The following is a 13,817-nucleotide window of genomic DNA, read 5'->3' as shown; positions in this document are numbered from 1 at the left end:
AAAGGACAATCAAATTGACAGCTGCACAAATCAACTAACTTCTGTGCAATCTTAGGCAATTCACTTCCACTTTCTGTAGCCTGTAAAAATAATGCTGGAATAGACAGTGGCTCTCTGATTTCACCGGGGAGGGAATTCCTTCTACCAAATTACAACCCCTCTGTGATTTAGTAGCTAAATCTTAGGGAATTGTCTGAGCACATAGAGGCTCTTATTCAGAGTCAAAAGGCTAGAGAATGTTCCAGGCTGTATTTGCATTTAGGGCTCTCTGACTCCAAGCCCAGTATTCTCCCTATGATATCTTAGGAAAAAATGGAAAAGATCATTAATTAATTAATAACAAGATGGTGATATTGGACTAGACTCCTAATGTTGAAAATGTTGGAATTGGATAGGATCTTAAATGTCCCCGTTCTACCCCCTTGACTTATAAACAAAGAACTGAATCCTTGACGTCTCTCGAGGATCTCTTTTAGTTCTGCTAATATTCTATAATTCCACTTGCCTGCCTGTCAAACTCTTTCCCCAACCTTATAAGAAGTACATGACCTAGTTTTCTGGTAACATGATGAATCTCCATTCTGATTCCTGGTTATGTACTTGCTGCACCACCATTCCTCCCCCTCCCCCCAAATCTGGAACATCATCTCCTTCATCTCCTATTCATTTATCCTGGGAGGCATTGATGGTTGAAGGGAGTGGGCTGAATCCAAAGGCTTCTGCAGATGGGGTCTGCACAGGAACCTCCAGGACATTGTCTGGATTCCATGGCAACAGAGAAATAAACACACCTCCAGATTCCAAATTCCAATCTGATGTCATTCCCCCACAACTTTCACTGAACTCCAACTGCCATTTTATTTTCTAGAGAGTTGGAGAGCTGGGCTTTGCCCAGGCCCTACTGGATGGGCCAGAGGAATGTAGCTGAGAGAGGCAGAATTCTGAGGGGAGTGAAAGAGAAAGAGATAGGGGTGTGTGTGTGTGTGTGTGCCCCCTACATACCACAGACAAATTCAGCTGTCTGCTTGTTTGTTTAGGACCCGAATTCTAGCTTTAGTCCTTGCTGATCCATTCCTTCCACCTATGTAACACAGGCCCCTCATCATGGGGACCAAAAAACTGACAAAACTGAAGAAAATCGAATTCAGTGATGAAGGTTTGAAGAAGCCTTCCTCACCAAGGAGCCAGAGGCGGCAAATTTTGCAGACCCCAGTCCTTATGGCCCTGATGAAGAGTGAGTAGAGACATCCATTCCCATTTAAAAGAAGGTTCCAGGGATTTGGAGATTATGTTATTATAAAGGACAAAGCCATAAGCCAAATAAATGAAAATTTAATGGTGATATTTCAATGATGGGGAAAATATTGATGGAAAGGGGGGGATTTTCTTCCTGGTTCCTTGATATCATATGACATTGAAAGCTAGTTGCTTCACCAGTGATGGATAAGGATGTCCTTGTTCATTGTACCTAGGAAGATGGGGGTATTTCAGATTGGGTTGGATTGACTTTTCTCCTTGCCTTCTCCTTTCTCCCTGCTAGGTCCTGGGCCTGGGAGGTACCTCCTTCCAACTTGCATAGGCTACCAAGGCCATGATGTCTCCATGCACAGAGCACCAGCCTACACTTTGCACACCAGGCACTCAGACAAGTGTGAGATTCTGGGGAAGAAGTAGGAATGGAGAATGGGAGCAAGGGGGAGGTGGGATGGGAAGGGCAAAATATGAGGGACAAGCTGAAACTACTTTTCCTTCCCTTTGGTCAAACCCTGTTTCCTGGAGAAGAGTATCTTCAATACTTCTGTAGGATGTGGATAAGGGAATGGGGGCTTATGGTGTTTGTGGAGGCTGAGATTGTCCTTCAATAATCCTGGTCCTGAAAATATGGACTAATGTTCACTAAACAGGAGGCAATAAGGTCTGCTGGAAAGAATTGAGGTTAAAAGCTCTGGGTTCAGATTCTGACTTGATCCATGTGAGAGAGGGCAAATCACCTGACCTTTCTCTGCTTTTAATTTCCTTATTTTAAAATGAAAGAGTTGGATTAGATAATCTCTAAAGATCTGTTTCAGCTCTAAATGTGTAATTTTATGTTACTCTCAGCTAGTTTCCTCCAGACTGGGAAGATCTTATCATTTAAGTCTATCCAAGGAGTGGTAGAATTAAATTTGTTACCTCACACCTTATGGACCAGGCTTTCCAAATGTAAATTCTCCCTCTCTCCCCACCTTCCCACCCCCAACTCAGCCTGTAGGGTTTTTATCCAAGTTTAGGACATAATAACAAAACTCACTTTTAACAGATTTCAGGGTCCTCTGGGCTGAATGAGTCCATGTCACTGTCTCTTTGAGGAGGCCACTAACTCACTTTTAACTCCTCTGGAGAATTAGAACAAGGCTGGGGCCCTATAAATGAAGCCTCACTTCAGATTATGATTTCTTGAAGTAGTATTTGCTTACAGATGGTTTTCTATGAATCTGTAATTTCTTTCAAATTAGTTCTCCACTAATCTAAGTTTGCAACATTTATTAATGGTGTATTCTCAGAGGCCTTTTGGTCCGGCTATCTCTCCTTTAGCAAGACATAGAACAATGGAAGAATTCAAACCAAGATAAGTGACTCCTTGTGCTAGCTAATCCTGCCAGGAGAGGGCACAGACATAGCCTGGAAGTCTCGTTATCCCTCATATGCGTCCTGAGTGCCAGCCTATTTATTCCCCTAATAACCCTTGAGGAAAGGGGTACCGCTGTAGGGCAGAGGTGTGTGGGCTGTCCATCCCTGTCCAAGGAAGTTACTATTATGAACCAGAGACTGGCTTTCGGTTTGACATATATATTGTTCTTTCATCCCCTCCACAGGTATTGCTGACACATACAGTCCTGGGCCTTGCTATTACTGGGACCCCAGGCTCACCCGCTTTGGGATGTCAAGCTGCCCCCAGGTTCCAATGGAAGAGCGGATTCCAAACTTACGTAAGATGGCGTTGGGCTGTCACTAGGGACTGGAAGGTGGGGGCTGCTGAAGCTTTCTCTTAGGGTTTTGTTAGAAGAAGGGGATTCAAGAGGGACCTCATGTTGCCATCTTGGATATGTCCCAGAGTTGGGGGCAGTCTGATTCCCCTCCTCTGGAAGGAGATGGAGAAATGGGGCATTTGCTGGTCGAGAGAGAAGTAGAGGAAGAGAGGGAGAGGAGAGAGAGGACAAGAGGTTGTAGTTCATCAAAGTTTATCAGGATTATCTAATGCAGGGGAGGTGCCGGGGAGAGGGTGCAAAAAACAGAATCAAAGCAATGGTCTATGAAGCTGTGGAGGTTAGCACAGAATCAGGGATTACAAATTACAGCAAGCATCTAGGAAATGATATTCTGTCTTAAGTAACTTCTTTTCCTGAGAAGGTGCTCTTATGGGGATGGTGACACATTGGTACACCATCCTGCTTCTTTCTTGTCTCTTTGCATCCACCGTGCCATGGATTAGAGTGCCAACCTAATGCCCTCTGCACTCTGCTGCATGTACATTCCTGTGGACATATTACAGAATCATGGGAATCCAGAAATGGTCTGGGGCTACTCTTGGGTAGTGGTGCCATGGCCAGTTTACCAGGCATCCTATCTCTGTAATCTGCTGCATTTGTCTGATGAAGACTTAAGACTATAGATGTACCCTTTATTTAATACTCTCAATTTAATACTGACATAGTATGCAAATTCAAATTTTGTCAATTTTTTATTTATTGGTTTGTATAGCTTAACCCAAAGCAAAGCACTAAAAATGCTTAGATGGACTACATTTTCTACTCTAGAATACAACGAAATGTGTATTGCAACAAAGATATGAAAGAGGATTTAGCAGTAAATTAAGAATAGAGAGTTTAATTGATTTCAATTTGTGTAGAGAGCTTCCAAAGCCCATTTCCCAATATCTATATGTCGCCAGCCTTGATGCCATCATTGCAATGTTCATGCATTACCCCAGGACTGATACCCTAATGTCAGGGTAATGTCATCATGGACATTGACATGACAACATGGACCCCTTGGGTTCCGAACTCCCTCTCTCAGTATACAGAAGGGAACAAGCATTTGTTCAGTACCTACTATGTGCCAGGCACTGTACTAATGCATTACATCTATTATCTCAGTAGTAGGATAGTATCTTCAACACTTCTGTAGGATGTGGATATGGTGTTTTGTGGAGGCCGAGATTGCCCTTCAGTAATCCTGGTCCTGAAAATAAGGACTAATGTTCTCAGATCTCAGGATCTAGTTGATCCTCACAACAACCCTGGGAGATAGCGATACTATCCTTCCCATTTTTTGCAGTTGAAGAAACCAAGGAAGATAGCAGCTAAATGAATCGCTCAGGGTTTGAGGCAAGATTTAAACTCAGGTTTTCCTGATTGCAAGCCCAGCGTTCTATCCATTGCTCCTAAGTGCTGCTGCCTCTTGAGGAAATGCCTTTTCCCCAATCATACCCTGATCCTAGGCAGCATATGTTGTCCATGGCATGAGGAGAGGAAGAAGGGCTGTGACTAGATAACTGAAGGGAGAAGCATGCAAGCAGAAAGGGTGTATGGGTGGGGAAACTGAGACCCTGTTACAAATTGTACTTGGAGGAGAGATCGGAATGGGTTGGGATTAGGAGGAGAGGATCCTCTTCCTCTGGTGACCAGGGTGTGCCCATCACTCTCCCGTCCAGGGAAGGTAGCTGGAAGCTGTTTCTAGCCTGGGTTCCTACTTCCCACCATTCCCTAGGGCAGCAACTCTACCTCCTTCCTTTTACCTCTGAACTTTCCTCTGCTTTTCGAAATGGAAATCCCTGGTGCTTTGGTAACAACTGTTAGTACCTCACCCAGGACTCTTTCCTTGGATCTCTCTGGGTCGGAGTAATGCAAACACTGATGGTGTGTCTGTGGTTTGCCCGATGGGATTTTATGGTTAACAATGAAATGATGTATTAGGAGGGAAAGAAAGGCTGATCCAACTTCCAGACATGAAGTGTGCTCTGTAGATCACTCTGAAAACACTTACCAAAGAGCCCGTGGCCGTGCCTTGATTTCCCAACATTCTTATCAATTTTGACTATTTTGTTACACTGATGGAAATGGTTTGTGATGACGTGATGACCTAAACTTGAGAGTCAAGAATTAACTATGTCTGATTGTGCAATATCATCCCACTGGAGTCGTTTCCTAGGGAAAAGGAATGTAAGAATTATGGTTAGGGATCTAAAAGTTGTGATTGCAGATTCCCATGACCTATGATAACATAAGTATTACTGGGAGAATAGGGAAGGGCTTGTAAAGTATCATCAATGATGCAACTATCTTAACAGTCACTGGGACACGGTGCCATTGCTCAAGACCTTTGATGTGCATTATATATCCATCAACCATTGCTAAAGCGATCCAGTGCAACAAAGGGGGACCCATGGGCACAGAGGGAAAGCCGCCCAGGAAACTCTGTCCCCAGAGCCTCACAGAAACCTCGTCAGGCTCTTTCGCTTCTTCCTGACACCACAGCCAGGTTCACTCTTGAACTCTCTACTTTTATAGATTGTCTGGATCTAAGAAACAGAAACTGGTGTCCTCATCAGGGTTATTGACACTAGGAGTAGACTTTCTGGGCCACAGATAATTATCCTGATTTCCTCTTTTTTCCTTCTGAGTCTTGAAGCTCAGTGGCCACACACAAGTTAGCCACCAGTACTGACTAGCAAAGGAAGTTTAACCTGATCTGCTATTCTGGCCTGGGCTGATTTTCCCCTCCTCAGGCAGCCTGGTAGACCTCCACACTCGTGGGCTCACCAGAATTATTATGGAGACCCAATCATTTGTAGGTGTAAGGCAGCTCAGCACCTCAGAACTCACTCAATCCCATCAGCCTCAGCATCTGCCCTCCCCCTGCCTCCTCTTTATCCCAGGGAGTACAGGCAAGGAGCAGTGCTCCAGACCTTTGACTTCCTTATGGTTATAATTATCTTTGGCACAATGAACATTCAAGTTGCACAAAGATTAGCAGGAGGAACTCTTATGATTTATCAACATTTATGACTCAAGGGACATCTAAGAGAAGGCAATAGTATATACACTTGAATATGTACAAACACATAGATACACATATATGTAAGTGTACATATATGTGTGTGTGTGTGCATACAGAGGGTAGAAAACAGAACCAATGGCAGAAGTGGTGAAAAGACCAACTGAGGCTTGAGCTGACTCAAGGTCGAGTGGGCCAGCTTGAGAGAATATTGATTCCCCCTTCACTGGAGGTTCTTTAGGCAGAGGCTGAATGACCACTTGTCAAGTCTTTTGGGGCCAGGATTCTTTCCCAGGATGGTTGAGGTCCTTTCCAACAATCTGTGATTCCATTTTTTTTATGGAGGAAGTTTTCCTGTTGGATAATTATCAGCATTTCTAAGTAGGAGTTTCTGAGTTGTTGTTTGCCTGAGGCACGCGACCCAAAGACTGGGAGAGTCAGGAAGGTACCGGTGACTTGTACCTCAAGTTTTGTCCATAACAGATGGTTTTGATCTGGGATGAGTTATCTAGGAGTAGATACATCTTGAGGTCTGAGGAAGAAACTAAAAAAATGCCAAGCAAGACTTTTGATCTTCAGAAGTCTGTGAGGAACATTTGAAAGATTGATGGGAGAAGAGGAAGGGCTGGACTCAAGACAGAGAACCTAGAGAAGAGGGAAGAGGAGGACAGGGACAAGTTAATCTGGAGTCGAGAGTACAGGGAGCCCAGAGCTCAGAGGCAGCCTCTGTCCCCTGGGATCATCCATTTATCACCATGGGCAGAGCTTTGGATCTTCTTTGTCAGGTTAGTGAGGAGGGAATTTAGCCTGATGGGGAATGGCTTGGTTAAGACAAAGGGTCAAGCAGGAATGTATTAGGAAGTCCTCTAAGATTGAGATCTATTAGATGAGGTTTGAGGACTTAGATGGACAATGAAGTTTCCTCTCATTACGACTCCCACGGTAAAAGTCAATCTGGAGCCTGGGCCCTGTCCACATGGACTTCAGAAAATTGTTTGGTTACTGGGGAGGAGATTTGAGAGAGTCTCTGGGGGAAATTCATCCTTGAATGAACAGTTGGATGGTTATAGTGGAAAATCAACCTTGACAAATAGGGTTTGGTGAGTTAGGCTACCATTCCCCCTGTATGGCAGGCAGATATATGGGACAGGACTGGCAGTATGTACCAGGTGGCCATTGCAAGGATGGTGTGTTGGGCTGTCTGCATCTGTATGAGCACGTTATCAAGTGATACTGGCAGCAATTCAGCTTGCCCAAAGAGGAATCACCCAGGAAGGATACATGGAAGTCTCTTTTCCAGCACAGTCACCTTGCCATTGGGAGGAAAAGGCATGGGAACCACTTTGATTTATTTCTCAGCAGGGAAGGGACGTCCACATTACTTGGGTTTACAATGTGACTGAGACTGTCTCAATGATTTCTGGCTGGTACCTTGATATCAATGCCACAGACAGGTTTTGTACTAAGTGGGATCAAAAGGCAAGATCCCAAGGGAGAAAATCAGGAGAATTTGCCTGTGGAAAAATTCATCTGACCCTGATGATAATTGTGCCTGAAGGGAGGGAGAGAGACACCATCGCACCAGGACTAGAATGAAATTCCAGTCCATATCCATTACCTGCTGCTTCTAATTTCTGACATTTTAGGAAGAGATGACGGTGGGAGGGATATAATTTTGCACCAAGCTGAGTCAGGCTTTTAGCCAGTAGAAGATGAGTTTTCTACAAACATTCTGAGTATGATGAATGCTGGGGGATTGGCCAATGTCTCAGCAATACTTTAACATTTAATCAGTAACGTTCTTGCAGAATTTCTGGATCAAACTGTATGGTATGTTCAGATGATATCCTCCTTGTCTCTTACCAGGAACAGGACTATGTACCATGAATATGAGAAGTACTAACCTGCCTACTTCAGCACGGCTTATAATTAAAGATAGAGAAGTGTGCATTCTGTCAGGAACTGGTAACATTTGGAAGATTCTTCCTAAAGCTGGAAAAGCTAGATCTAAACATTCACCACTGGAGGGCCAGAATTAGCAGCATTTTGGAGATGCTGTAAACTTTTGGATACCAGCATCTCTCCTGAAGCCGTCTGTAGGCAGAAAGAGCCCCAGGACCTTTGTTCTAAGACCAGCTTTAATATTGCGGCTGCAGAGCAGCTTGTGTTGACAGGTGTTGAGAGCATGAGAAGTGAGATTTATTCAGGGTGTACCAATATGGTTTCACAAATGCTCCAGGGAGGTTTTCCTTTCTATGTTTGCTTCTGTTCCCCTGTAATGTTTCTATTTCTGATTATATCTTGTGCAATGGATCATAGGGTAGCCCGACTGAAGTTTGGGGCTCAGAGAATCCTGGAAGGTTTGCTCAGTGATGATTCTGTTGCAAGGACCATCACAGCTATGCTTTTGACAGTGCCTCCTGATCTCCTTCCAGTTCTTTGAGGTCATACATAGAACACTGAGACACAGAAACTCTTAATAGGGAACTGAAGAGGAAAAAGATTCACTTTGGAAGGAGGCAACTTTGATCACCCCAAATCCTTCAGGTTTGCATTTTGTGGAAACCAATAATTCCGTCAGCACAGCCTTTGGTCTCCAAAGGTTGATAAGAAATAATAGACAGGATAATAGTCCATTGGAGAGATTGGTTGGTAGAGAAGAGGAAGAGGACTCAAGACCAAGACTGTGACATTGATGTGTCAGAGAGAGAGGAGGGACTGAACTGTGGAACTTAATGAAGTTCCTGTTAATTAATGCTGGTGGAGAGCAATTATGTTAATTAAGGCAGGGAACAATTGGCCATCAAACCTGTCCCTGGAGACATGACAGTGTTACTTAGAGGGGATATCACTTTCAGGAGTTTGCTGGCACCAGCTCTTACCAGTTTTCTAGAATCAATTGTTAACTTTTCATTGTGGTCATTTATACCTTGGAAATTGAGAAATGCTATAAATCAAGGCTTAATCTATTATCATTTATTAACTTAGGCTAAAGAAAGTGATGGAGAGAATGTTAATAATTCAGATCAAACTTAAAAGTGGAGCCAGTTGTTAAACATTTACCAGTTATGATCCATACTCCTCACAATAATTCATTTTATTTGAAGCAGCTTTGTATTTCTTTGGGGTTTCATGCTCTGGAGATGCTCCTGTTTTTGAGATTTTTCCCTTCAGGGGATCCTTGTGGGTAGAAGAAAGAATATATGTGGGCTTTATTTTGTGGTTTGGATGCTGGCCGAGGAGGGATGGCTGTGCAGCTGAGGAAGGTGTTTTGGTAAACAGTGAGAGAAATCTGCATGAATGAGAAGAGTTTGGGAGCTTGGAGTCCTATTCCATGGAGATGAAAATGTCAGTGCATGTGAAAGCTTGGCTTGGGAGTTTAGCTGGCCCAGGGGGATGCAGTGTGAGTTTGAGGGCATTTGTGGTTTATCTCTAGTGTAGGTTCTGCTATTCTCCTGTGACCCTCACGTTGTTGAGTAGTGATGAGAAAGCATGGGGAGGGACCAGCCAAGATGCTGGAGTAGCAAAAACCAGCAGAGCCAAGGTCTAGCCACATAACTATTTCAAAAATATCTTGAAAATTACACCAGACTGAGATTACGCCAGAGTGTGATTGAGAAATATGAAGAAAAAAATCATTTTTCCCAGCTCAGTATAGGGAAAGACAAAGTTCTGTGCACACCAGAAATGGGATTAAGCCAGAAGTGACACTGAGGAACATGCCAGTACAAAGACTGAAAGAGGGCTGAGGCTGTATACCAAAATGAGAAAGATCTGTAGATCTGGAAGAAGGGCTTGGCATCTCAGGGAACAGAAAGATAGTGGTCACTTACTTGCCAGGGCTAGATCTAGATTCAGTGTGAACTGACTAGTGGGGTTTTGCTGCAGGTGAAAATGGAGAAATGGATGGTCATGGGCTTCTTGACTGAGCTACAAGCGAGTACAGAGGTGAGCAGCAGGTCCCAGAGAGGTGCAGGAACTCAGATTCAGCCTAAATCATAGGGGAGTCTTCTGTCATTTTGAACATACAGAAATTTCCAGCTGGGTGGTGATGGAGTCTTCAAAGCAGTCTGGTGGAACTCCAACCAGGGACAAGTCTGCAGTTGTGCTAGATCAGACCCACCCTCAGGTCAGGGACTTGCAGAGTTCACAACATGAGAGCGGTGCGCTGAAAGCTTATGGGTCCCCAGCCTGAGTTTTCTTTGAGATTCTAGAATAATACAATATTGATTACCCACAGAAAGCAGCAGGAGCCAAGAAGACACAAAACAGACCTGAGAACAGCCAGTCATTATCTCCAGAAGAGCCAGAGATCTCCCACAAAGTCTAAAGTCAGAAAATAAGGCTGAAAAGAAACCATTATAATGTCTGAATGCAGGTCATTCTGGAGAGAGGTTAGAACAACCCAATCTTTCAACATTATTGGCAGCTGGATTGGATATGTGATAATTGATGTGCTATGTGTGTGAACATGATTGGAATGGGTAACAAGAAAACTTGGGAGTTGGCAATGCCCCATATGACTATGCTGTCATCCAGGCCCAAATTCTGTGGTAGCTCTGATTTAGTTTCAGAAATAGCAACATGTGTCACTTTTCAAGTTGTGCCATTGATTGCTTGCCTAAAATTGCCTGCAATGTCTATAAGAATCTTGTTCCTGAAGGTATAAATCTGACTGTGATTTGTCCCATCAGAGGTTATTTTCAATTAGAGGTTACATTTCATAGCCAAGTTTGGCAAGACCTTCCAGACACTGTTAGAAATGTGGATGCTCATTACAAGAACCTACCACTTAACAGGTCAGATGACGTGGAGAAAACAAATGTGGAGGAGGTCTAGTTTTGTGGCTTTTTATGGCACACTTGCAACAGAAATTGATATATATTTATTTGATTTTTTTTTAAGAAGAAGTGCATTCCAGACATTCATTTTTATATCAGCTCAATGTTTGGGTCAAGTATAATTTTCTCATTTTGTTAACAATACAATTGAGATATTTGTTTGATTTTTTAAAAGAATGATGTTCTCCTTGCTACAGGGAAGTTCTCATTTCAGTTAGGCCTCTATTCCTTTGCCTTGTCAATATTCTGAAGCCCTCGTGATCACCTGTCTCAGCATAGAAGACGTACACGTTCTGTGGTCTCAGAATACTCTGCTGTGATCATGAGACTGGAGCAAACGGCAAGGGAAGGGGTGAAGAATAAGGGCCAAGTCCACATCCACATCCCATATCCCACACCTTGCAGGGCTAACCAATCATTTATGGAGTGAATATTTATTGTTCCACTTCTCCTGACTTAAGCCACACTTTGCATGACAGTGGAAATGACGACTCCATTTGTGTGGAGTTGCATGGAGAATTATGAGGTTTTCATGTCTTGGATTGTAGGTCATATCTTAACTTTGATGCAAGTAGGACAAGTGTTTCGGGGACTAACACTAGGAGTAGGGCTTGAGGTAGTTATTGCACATTTATGCTACCTCATCTTGGTCACTGGACATTCTAAATGAAGGAGCCATTTCAGTAACTGGTCAAATTACTGAGCAGGGCTCAAAACTCGGACTGTTACAATCTTTCCTTTTTGGTGCTTTCTTGGAATGACATTTTCCCAATGGGTTTTCCTTGGCTATCAAATTGGAATATGGATTAATAACTCATAAATTATATCTCACGGCTCAGACTCTTTCCCACCAAGAATGAAATCTTTCCTCCTAATTTTTTCCCCTCTGAGGCAATTGGGATTAAGTGACTTGCCCAGGTCATACAGGTAGGAAGGGTTAAGTGTTTAAGGCCAGATTTGAACTCAGGTCCTCCTGACTTCAGGGCTAGTGCTCTATCCACTTGGCCACCTAGTGGCCCCCCTTCCTCCTATTTTGCTTGACACCTGAAAGGATTACTCATTTACATTTAGTTTAAATGTCTGCCACAGTGAATAAGAAGTCAACAGCTAGAGAGTGGGTCATCTCTTGTTCCCAGGAAGGTCTGAAATCTCAGTTTCTCCTACCTGTATTGTTCCTCAGACGACACTGCAGATTCTCTTGGTAGGGGATCCTAACAACCACTACTCCTTCCTTCCTTCCACAAGGCAGTTTTGTCTTAAAGGTAACTGGCGAGGGGTGGTCTTTTACTGCCAGTGGATCCTGTAATACTCATTTGATGCCATTTTAAGTTCCTCAAGGTCCTGCTAGCTACCAGACAGATGAAGCTCTTTCATAGACTGGTCAGTAGAGGTGAGATGGTCTGAAGTCTTCTCAGGGTTCCCTCTCACTGGTCTCTGGTGTCCTCCAAAGCCCAGTGATTCTCTTTTAAAATATCTCCCATGTGAGGGTGTCTTAGAATGATCTCAGGAATCATTCATGGAGGGCTAAGACTAGCAAAGCAGTCAATAAGGATTCTCCCATTTTGTATTCCTCTTGTCTGGGTTGGAACCATCATCTCACTTCCTGGGAATGGCGGCAGGGGTAGGGAAAGAGGTCTTGATCAAGTTGATCTGTGACAATAGCCATTCTCCTCTCCCCCTTGAGGAGGCATGTGCTCCTGGGGAAAGCTTTGAGATAACTTGTGCATCACGGTCAGTCAACAGCTGAGACCCTGCTAGGAACTCTGGGGGTGGGACCAAGCCAAACTGGGAATCCATTTGTAAAGGTCGCTTGGACCAAGGGTGCCTTGGACCCAAATTCTCATTCCCATCTCGAGCCCTACTGCTTTGTCTGAATGATGTCCCCTTTGACTTCTAGGTGTGTGGCCTACACCGGCGCCCTGTACATACTTCTGGGAGAAGGTTCATCCCCCTGGTGAGCGCCGGTCACCTCAGTACTCTATAGGCTACCGCTATCCATATGGTGTATCTTTCCCTAACCCGGCCCCCAACCATTATCCACAGCCCTCCCGGCTGGGCTACGGCACCCCTGTTAACCATTCTGCCCCATGTTATGGTTTTGGTTCTACTTCTGCCCGAGGGGATATCAACAAGGATTTATACCGAAGCCCTGGCCCGGCAGTCTACGACCGGCCGGAGCCATCAGTTTACAAGACTCGGAGCCCCAGCCACACCATGGGCAAACCCTTTGGATTCCCTCGTGAGGAGACAAACTACCCAGGTCCTGGTTCCCACGACGTGGAAGCAGTCACCGCTAACAAGCCCCAGGCACCTTCCTTCTCCATGGGCGTCAAACATTCACCCCACCTCACTCCACTGATCGTGGATATAGAGGACTGACCCTGTCCCCACCCCTCCCCTTTTCCGTACCACCATGACTCTCTTCCTCCCCCCTCCTCATGATTATAGGGCAGCAGTAGAAGGGGCCTCTGAAGGTGAGCTTTGTTTTTTTTTTCTCAGGATAATTTTAGAGCCTGCCTTCAAGCTTGCTATGCCCTGGTGCCAGTTTTTTTGATGGGCATCTCTCCAGTTATACCCTCTGCCCAATAACCCTCCCCTCAATTAGGTTAAGAAGGATCTCCATTTTCCTCCCCAAAATGTATGCATTTGTTCTTAAATAAAATTGACTTTGGTACAGTGGCAGAAATGGTCTCATTTGAGTGCCTAACACACAAAAGACCCTAAATTAGCTGTTGAATTTAAAATTTAAATTTAGATGAATGGATGAAGATAAAGGGTGAATAAATGAAAAACGAGTGAACAGGAGAGATTAGTGAATGGATGAATAAGACCAAAGATTTCATGCCATGTTCATCCTTCTTGTGCTTCCCCTCTCATTGATTACATTAATCTGAAACCAATGGAATTGAAAAGGACTGGGATCTGGGGGGCTTCTTGTCA

The 13,817-nt window shown here is 44.1% G+C and overlaps 1 protein-coding gene across 1 annotated transcript; it reads left to right on the top strand.

Annotated features, from left to right (window-relative positions):
- The first annotated feature begins 835 nt into the window (after window positions 1-835).
- CIMAP1C (ciliary microtubule associated protein 1C) lies at window positions 836-13,556 on the top strand. The gene is made up of 4 exons (XM_074296916.1): window positions 836-1,234; window positions 1,541-1,651; window positions 2,856-2,969; window positions 12,775-13,556. Exons 1-4 carry the CDS (start codon window positions 1,105-1,107, stop codon window positions 13,254-13,256), a joined length of 837 nt encoding a protein of 278 aa, XP_074153017.1. The 5' UTR covers window positions 836-1,104; the 3' UTR covers window positions 13,257-13,556.
- The last annotated feature ends 261 nt before the right edge of the window (window positions 13,557-13,817 follow it).

This window comes from Sminthopsis crassicaudata, chromosome 2 (assembly GCF_048593235.1).
Source record: "Sminthopsis crassicaudata isolate SCR6 chromosome 2, ASM4859323v1, whole genome shotgun sequence".
NCBI lineage: Eukaryota > Metazoa > Chordata > Mammalia > Dasyuromorphia > Dasyuridae > Sminthopsis > Sminthopsis crassicaudata.
The sequence above is the reverse complement of the archived record's forward strand: the minus strand, read 5'-3'. Positions and strand labels throughout refer to the sequence as shown.

Coding starts and splice junctions, on each gene's coding strand:
- CIMAP1C (XM_074296916.1), top strand. CDS start 1,105: ATGGGGACCAAAAAACTGACAAAACTGAAGAAAATCGAATTCAGTGAT. Junction 1,235..1,540: donor CCTTATGGCCCTGATGAAGA/GTGAGTAGAGAC, acceptor TCTCCCTGCTAG/GTCCTGGGCCTGGGAGGTAC. Junction 1,652..2,855: donor CACCAGGCACTCAGACAAGT/GTGAGATTCTGG, acceptor TCCCCTCCACAG/GTATTGCTGACACATACAGT.